Below are 8,074 nucleotides of genomic sequence, written 5' to 3' on the forward strand. Positions count from 1 at the left end.
GTTGGAGACTTTGAGTTCAGCTTTTTTCAAATTTGTACAACCTCTTTCTCTATTTTCGTTAAATTTCTGGAATTTTTTTGTATAATTTTATGAAGCGTTTTTTTTTTTTATTAATTAAATTACAAATAAGTATCAATGGCCTTCATTTGGTACCAATCAATCAAGTGAGAGATGTGTTGTCTGAATGTTTAATTTTGCTTGAATCAGTCTCTCCAAGTAGGAGAAAGAGAAGGATCTGAATGGGAGCAAGGCACGACATGGAACAAGCAAGCTCATGAGACTGTTAACGTTCAAGGGACTCGCGGGGGGGGGGGGGGGGGGGGGGGTGGTGACTGATCAACTGAAAAAACTGAGGTATATGGTTTTTCTCTTCTAATTCCATAAACATGCATGTGTTTACATCTAATATTAACGGTACAAGGAATCAAATAATTAAAATTTGACCTAGAAAAATATTAGTTAAGTAAGCCGGTTCGCAAGTGTGTGCAGTGCACATATAATATGTTCAATTTCTTGAAAACCGTCTTTATTTCGCAGATTAAACTGAGAAATTTGAAAAACCCTGTTTGAGATTTTGCTTGAAATCGTTGTTTGGGATTAAATAGCAGGGTCGCATCCAGTATTCCGAGAAGTACTTCAATGATATCTACGTGTACAGGTATGCTCCTTTCTGCTTCGCTTTCTTTCGATTTTTCTTCATTTTTTTATTAACTTTTTGTTTGTTTTCAACGTTGGTACAGGCATGTGGCTAAACTGCTCCCAAAAAAAGGGGCTTCTCTGCGAGGTAATTTATTAGGGTTTTCACTTTCTTTGATTGTAATATGTCCTTTTGAGAAATGCTTTGAGATTTGTTTGTGTTAATTTGGGTTTTGTGTAATCTTGGAATCTTTCCTTTTTCTTCAGTGAGATTTGGGCTTTTCGGTTTCTTTTACGGTTCTTTTGAGTGTCCATGAATTTTCAGTGCTGGGTTTCTGTGGATTTTGTTATTTGAAGAGGGGAACTATGGATTGGTTTGTTACTTGGTACATACGTTTATATGCATCAAATTATATACATTCCCTCCTACTCAAATGTTCAAATGTATTCATTTATGTATGTTTGCGCATTCACCTTCGTATACGTGTGTTAACTGCCATATATACAATACAGCCATTTAGATTTGGTTAAATGAATAATGTACATATACGAATCGGTCATTTCACACATATAGATTGATAGTTAGATTGAATCGAAATTTCGTGAATCGGTCATACACTTTACGTGATTTCTATGCGGGAATGCTGGTGAATGCCTTATTTAATTTCCAAGAAATTGAAGCTGAGAATATGGTATTTTCCTTTTGCTATGGAGAATAGTGGATTCTGTGGTGCAGTAAATATGAGGCCCAATAAAAGTGTTTTTTTCCTTCTCTCTTATATTCATCTGTTTTCAATATCGGATTGGATTTGCATTAAGGGTTTTGTTGATCTGATATTATTGATAAAATACTAGAAAACCCACCTGAACTTAAGCACTTTTAGGGTTTGTTCTGCTTTTGGTTCACTTAATATTAATCCCTGTTTATGTTTTACTTTTTTAAGTGAATGTTTTTAAGTTTTTTTTTTTGTTCTGTGTAAGAATGTGTTCAACATGGTTTCTTTTTCGCACATCCTTCAATAATTTAGATTGACTTCACCCCTAATCTATTGACAGTTACTTTGTATACGTTAGGGATGGGTCTTCTTCTTCAGCTTAGTGGGCACTGTACCTTTAGCAGAGCGTCTAGGTAATGCGACTGAGTAAGTGCTAGTTTTTTGTTTAAGCATTAAGTTATCTTAACTTTGCTAAGGCTAATTCTTAACTTTTTCATTGTTCTCTTAACTTTATGTTTTTTATTTTTGTAAATATCATTTAGTACTTTACTATAATCTGATTGCTTTATCATTTGATACTCAATAATTTCTCCAGGGCATTGGATGTTTAACTTAACATCACAAGTAAATTGCATTGGTTCTTTCCATTGAATTTGTGCTTTGGCCTTGCTCAACTGAAGTCCTTCCCGAGAAATCTGGAGCACCAGATTGTCCTGCAAGTAGCACTTGTATTCTTTCTTCCTTTTGCAGAAATAATGCATTAAGCACTTAAACTGTTAATTGATCCTTTTCCATTTGCATGTTGCAGTACTTTATGAAGACTCAAAGATGCAAATTTGTATGAGATGCAAGTTTAATCATCCAAAGGACAAGGTGAGTATACCATAGTACTACAACTTTCCATAAAGTGGTTCCAATGATATAGTTTCATATATAATACTCTTACACTCTCTTTTACTAATTTTTGTTACACCATCAATCACTCACATGTCATACTATTCACAGAGTGGTTCAAAGAATTCCAAGAGCTTCATTCTTGCTCTACTTCGAATCGAAACTGAATACTGCCTATCCAAATTTTCTCACCCTTTCATTCCTACCTCCTCCACCTCTTCATCCTTGCTTCACCGTGAATCGAAACCAAAAGTTGCTCATCCAAATCAATTTCGGTTCACTCAACCCCTAAAACCCAAATTTCTCCAGATCATTCCAAAATTCAATGGCAAACACAAAACCTAGATCCCTAAACTCACTCGATAACGTGTCAAAGGCTGGGCATCCAGTTCTCTCACATGGCTCCCGTTAAATGCAGTATGCTTTTGCTGCTGCCAATCTACAGGTAAAGCTTAAATTTACATATATATATTTTTTATTTTTCTTGATTGGAATTTGGGCTTTTTGTTCCTCCTTAATCTCAAAGTTCTGTAATTTATGCAACTTTGATCGAAAGACATGTTTTTTATTGCTGAAAATTGTTAACCCCTGTTTAGGTATTCATTTGCTAATTAAAATCACTTTTTGGATTCCGTAACTGAACCTCCTTGCTCCTCTTTTAACTCTAGAATCTTCAGTATATATGTGGGTTTTGCTTTGAATTTGATAAACCTCTCTGTGTTCGTGAGCTGATACAGTTTTTGGGTACTAAGTCAAAATTTTGTTGGATAGGAACCCATAAACAAGTATGAGGAAGTGTGTGAATCATCACTCAGCAAGGGTGATTGGCGATAGAAATTGGGTTATTCCATTCATTACTGGCTTTATCCTACTCATTACCCTCTATTTCTTAAAAGGGTTTTGGCTCTGGAAGGAGATGGCGATCGGTGAAAATGATCGGAGTTCGTTGCTGTGTGGGTGATCCCAGTGTAGCGCTGGTTTTCAACTCTGGTGATTTGTAGGGTTTTGGGGGTGTGAATTTTGGGGTATTTCATTTGGATTTCTGGGTAAGCAGTTGCCACCTCTATCAACTAAAATTTAGTTCCCTTCTTTTGTTTCTCAAATTTGTTTTGCCACCTCTATCACCTGTGGTTAATTGTTTTGCATTCTTTGTGGTCATTTTTATTCTTTCCATGGTTTCCTGTAATGCTTGGCAAAGTTTTGAGAACTAGTCTCCCCAATGTGGGAACCAAGGAACTCGCTTCCCCTTCATGCTCTGAATTCACATTCAGTCTGGAGATTATATAAACATTTGGGCATGGTTTCTCTCTAGGATAAAGCTTCTGTCTGGCTATGTATATGGAATTGGGTTTGTGTAATTAATGTCAAATAATTGAGTGAAAGAGTTAAGCTCTCCTTTTACGCAACAAACAATCCCTCTCTTTTTGTAAACCAATCCAACCAAACCTTTCTTATTTATCTTAAGCATATAAAACCAACACATTCTGTGATGGTAAAGATAAAAATGCTTTTTATTTTTTTTTAATGAAATGATATGGGTTAGTCAAGTTATAAATAAGACTTTGTTGTTGGATTATATTATAGATGAATAATAAATATTATGTGGATTTAGTTTTTTTCATTTATTTTTAAATAATTTACAGTTGCTCTCATTTATTTTTATACAATTTACAAATGAGTGCTAAATTTTGATTACGGCCTCAAACCCGCAGCAGAGCGCGGGCTTCTTTGCTAGCTATCAAACTAAATAGTCAAGAAACTGCGAACAGGGGAATTTGAAACTATGTTACAGTCGAGTTTAAAAAGTCACACTTAAAACACAAACCACAGAGAGTTTGAAGAGCAGCATTCGCTGAGGAAACACATGTATCAGAACCGAGACTTGTGGAGCCAATTTAGGTTGATATTCTCTTTGGCCACGATTATACTTACGTTGCTGAGAAACGGTGAGAAAGGTTCCCATAAATATTTTGTCTCTTCATCACAGACCACTTCCTCTAACTGCTCAAGATCCCTGACTGATGGAGGCAGCTCTTGCAACCTTGAGCATTGTCTCATGTTGATCTTTCTTAAACTACTCATTTCACCAATGTCTTCGGGCAACACCTTGATGCTGAAGCAATCAGATATGTCAAGAAAGTTTACCTTTCCAAGGTTCTTCATTGAGGTTGGAAGCTTCGACAGTTCTGTGCAGAATCTTAGCCTCAACAGTTGTAAATTTTCCAACTTTCCAATCCCTTCAGGCAAGGCAGATAGTTTATGACAGTTAGTAACATTGAGCTTCTTGAGTTTGCTAAGATCACAAACCTCAGCGGGCAATTCAATTAAATCACTGCAATAGTCGATGTTCATTTCCTCTAGATTCGGGAATGCTGATGAGATTGAGATGGAACAGTTGTTGAAAGCTTGACCAATGTTACACATGAACAAGGATATCTTCTTCAGACTCGCCAATTGTATGGGATTCTTGGTTATGGAAGGAATTGAGATGCGTTCTAATCTGATTCTCTTAAGATTTGGTAATGAACTCAAAAGTTGGAAGTTACTCAATTCAGCAGGTAAGAAACCATAATTTGTGACTATCACAGCCTTCAATTCACCCATGTTCACCACGGAATCGGGTAAAGCATGGTTCTTTGTCTGAAAATTCAACACTAAAACCTCAACTTCTGGCGTTTGCAAGCTGTGCCAATTTGTTGAAAACCCTTCATCTGCAAAGTAACAACTGTGAGTGTGGGGAGGAGAAACTAAAATGAAAGTATTATTGATACTTAATGTGCACACATGTGCGTGCGGAATGAATATTTATTTGTGCATGTCTACGTAATTGCTAAAGCGAAAGGGAGAGATAGAACAACCAGTTGTTATGGACAATAAGCGGGCCTTCATCTGCTTCTGTTCTCTCCACCATTTTGGAAGTTTGTCTCCACATATGTCAATAATCAGTCTTTTTCTATGTTCTACCGGTCCTTTTTTGTGTTGTAGATAGCCAGCTCCCGAAGAACATCATGCTGGGTAACAAAGTGCTCACTATAGTATCCGTCCCCCTCCATCTTGTCCTTCCTGGTCATGATCAAAACTAATTTTCTTAGAAGAGATTTCTTCAACCAACATATTGCAATAACAAGTTATCAGCATCAACCGGTCATGAATATAAGGGGGAAAATGGAGTGAAAATATCATACAGGAGAAAATAAAGCATGCACACCTTGTGACAACAAGATTAGCTAGACTTCGTTTGGTGAGCTCGTAGATGTTTGCAATGCACTCTATATCTGTATCTACATCATATAACTCTGCCCAGATATCAATGAGGGCAGTCGCAGGGATTCTTTGGTCTTCTGGAAATGAACCTAAGTCTAAGAAACATTCCTTGATGATTTCTTTATCTAAGGCATCCAAGCTTCGTTCAAGGCAGAGCAGCAATTCAGTCTCTGAATCAAGAATTGAAAAACCTTTGGACATTTCAAGTTCTCTTTTTTGCCATATCTCAATAGGCTCCCCGCTAAGCGATCTCCCCACCACTTTAATAGCAAGTGGAAATCCCTTGCAACGCTCAACTATCTGCAGGATAATTTTCCAAAACAAAATCAACTAACTTTTAACTTGCAGAGCCAAAATTCAAGTTACTAAGATGAGAAAATGGCTAAATAACTACATACAGTAGTATTCTAATTTTAGTTTTAGTCCACAAGTAAGTATGCTTAGATGCATGACTACTCACAGTTTTATATGGTAAATGGATGTGTTCATTCACTCGATTGTGGATGCTTTAAGTAAAGTGAATATAATTTCTAGATAATTTTCCAAAACCAAATCAACTAATTTCATGTGCGTCGCAACTAAAATGTACCTTTTCTGGAAGATCTTTTGGAATATGAGAGCTCTTATGTCCAAGGGATGCTGAATGATGAAAAAGTTTCATCGCATTGTCATGATCCAATGATTGCAAATAATAAGGGGAACCATGTCCCCGAAATTCAGACCTAGATGTCACCAAAAACTTGTAATTTTCCGTTTTGAATTGATCAAACTTCTCCACAAGGGATTCTGATCCAGGCCAAACATCATCCAGGACAATCAGTAAAGGATTCTGCCCTTCTTCCTTCAGAAAACGTTGCAGCCACGTCGCTGTACTAACTTCGTTTTGGAAAGTAGGTACTTGGAAACCCTTGCGTTGATATAGATCTTGAACAATATTTTCTAATTTAGGCTTTTTTGAAACCGTGACAAAGAAGATGTTATCCTTGAATGTATCTATCCAGAGAAAACATAACAAATCAGTCATTGAGGCGTCATTTAAATCTGCCATAGTTGTACAAAGTAAAAAAACATATACAATTCAGAGTGCTAACTTATAATATATGATATACCTTTGATATCCTTGTCTTGACAAAACTTTGTAGCCAAAGTGGTTTTCCCACATCCTCCAGGAGCAGTCAGCACAACCATTGACACATTTTCGTCCTTTAGAAGCATCATCTTCAATTCCTTTAGAGGAAAATCCAATCCAACCACGAGCGGCGGAAGTTCAGGTACTGCACACCAAGCTTCACTGTCGGGTTGTTTTGGTATCACCATATTCGATTCAATTCTGCTGACCACCTTCTCTACATTCTTCACCGTAACTGCGCTGTCCTTCACATCCCTTATTTCCTGAGCTTTTAGTATGTCCAAAAGTCGTTGAAGAGATGCATCCCATTCAATCAGCCTGTTGGCGTACTTGTACCTTTTGTATAATAATACGTTCCACCATCGAATCTTTTTGCACTTTTGGACGAGATCTATGCCCTCCTTCAAATGTACTTTCAAGTTTCTCAGTTCCTGATCCGATAGGCCCAATTTCTTGTTGGATTCTTCTATATCTTTCAACAATGGTTCCAAAGAGTCTAACCTGAATTTGATGTTTTTGAGTAGGGGCTTAAACATTACATTCTTGGTGATCAGCTCCTTGAGGACATCATACAGCGCATTGAATAGTGTTCCGAGACCAGCCCCTCCGAAAAGGTCGCCTACTCCACTCATTCCTTGATTCTTTACAGCAAAAACCAACACCAAAATCAGAAAAACTTACAAAGTTTCAATCTAAAATTTACGACAACAGAAAATAACAGGGAAATTGGCTGCTGAAATGATCAGTTTTTCAGTATGTCTTCGATATTTGCGATTTGATTTCGGACCATTTGAGCCACTTTCCCAAAACAATAACAGATTAGAAACTGTGGAAAAGTGTGACACTTTTAAACTTGGAACCCAAAATAAGGAGATTCAGAAAACAAGCAATACAGGAAACAAGCAATACAGAGTTCGATATTCTCTTACGTTGTTGGTGATCAAGCAAGATAGGGCAAACAAACCATCTGCTAGTTGGCATAGAAATACTTACTTTGAAGCTCGATAGAAATTTCGGAGTTGGAGCGCGTTGACTTGAGCAATAGCTGATTGAGTGTGGAGGGAGACTTGGAAATTAACCAGGAAACTGCATTACCATGTCTGGGAAGCTTCATGGCGAGAGCGACAGAGATAATCCAACAACCATATTGTGTTCAGAGTTGTCCCACGTTGGTAAATGGCGACCAGAATTGTATTTTTCTCACTAAGTATTGTTTTTTATCCTATTAAAGTGTGAGGGCGACAGCAGCATAGAGAGCATATATGACTAATATTTAACAATTCCTCCTAACTTGCAGCTAATTGCACTTACGGTCGGCCACCATGGATTACATTTTGAAATTTTTAATTTTGCAATAAGACTCACCCTAATCATTGAAGTAAGTCTCAAAATTTAGCTTGTATTTTTCCTTTTTTTCATTTCAACCCTTGGAGGG

The 8,074-nt window shown here is 37.0% G+C and overlaps 1 protein-coding gene and 1 long non-coding RNA gene across 8 annotated transcripts; one reads left to right on the forward strand and one right to left on the reverse strand.

The window, feature by feature from the left end:
- Nucleotides 1-317: 317 nt before the first annotated feature.
- LOC103956223 lies at nucleotides 318-3,544 on the forward strand. Of its 7 annotated transcripts, XR_007254984.1 has the most exons (9): nucleotides 318-354; nucleotides 538-658; nucleotides 741-784; nucleotides 1,711-1,778; nucleotides 1,948-2,071; nucleotides 2,161-2,225; nucleotides 2,358-2,691; nucleotides 3,018-3,292; nucleotides 3,445-3,544. It is a non-coding gene; the product is annotated as an uncharacterized LOC103956223 (long non-coding RNA). The 7 variants fall into 7 exon arrangements; XR_007254981.1 differs by lacking the exon at nucleotides 3,445-3,544 and having other exon boundaries at nucleotides 1,948-2,080; nucleotides 3,018-3,432; XR_007254978.1 differs by lacking the exon at nucleotides 3,445-3,544 and having other exon boundaries at nucleotides 3,018-3,432.
- A 294-nt stretch (nucleotides 3,545-3,838) lies between these two features.
- Nucleotides 3,839-7,623, reverse strand: LOC125473054 (probable disease resistance protein At5g66900). Its single transcript, XM_048575314.1, is given in 7 exon segments — nucleotides 3,839-4,957; nucleotides 5,105-5,230; nucleotides 5,233-5,309; nucleotides 5,455-5,810; nucleotides 6,100-6,503; nucleotides 6,620-7,280; nucleotides 7,569-7,623. Coding segments are annotated over 6 exon segments (2,457 nt in total). The 5' UTR covers nucleotides 7,272-7,280; nucleotides 7,569-7,623; the 3' UTR covers nucleotides 3,839-4,115.
- Nucleotides 7,624-8,074: the final 451 nt, after the last annotated feature.

Source organism: the organism of the source record quoted next, unplaced genomic scaffold (genome assembly GCF_019419815.1).
Source record: "Pyrus x bretschneideri cultivar Hongxiangsu unplaced genomic scaffold, Pyrus_bretschneideri_v1 Contig8, whole genome shotgun sequence".
Taxonomy (NCBI): Eukaryota; Viridiplantae; Streptophyta; class Magnoliopsida; order Rosales; family Rosaceae; genus Pyrus; species Pyrus x bretschneideri.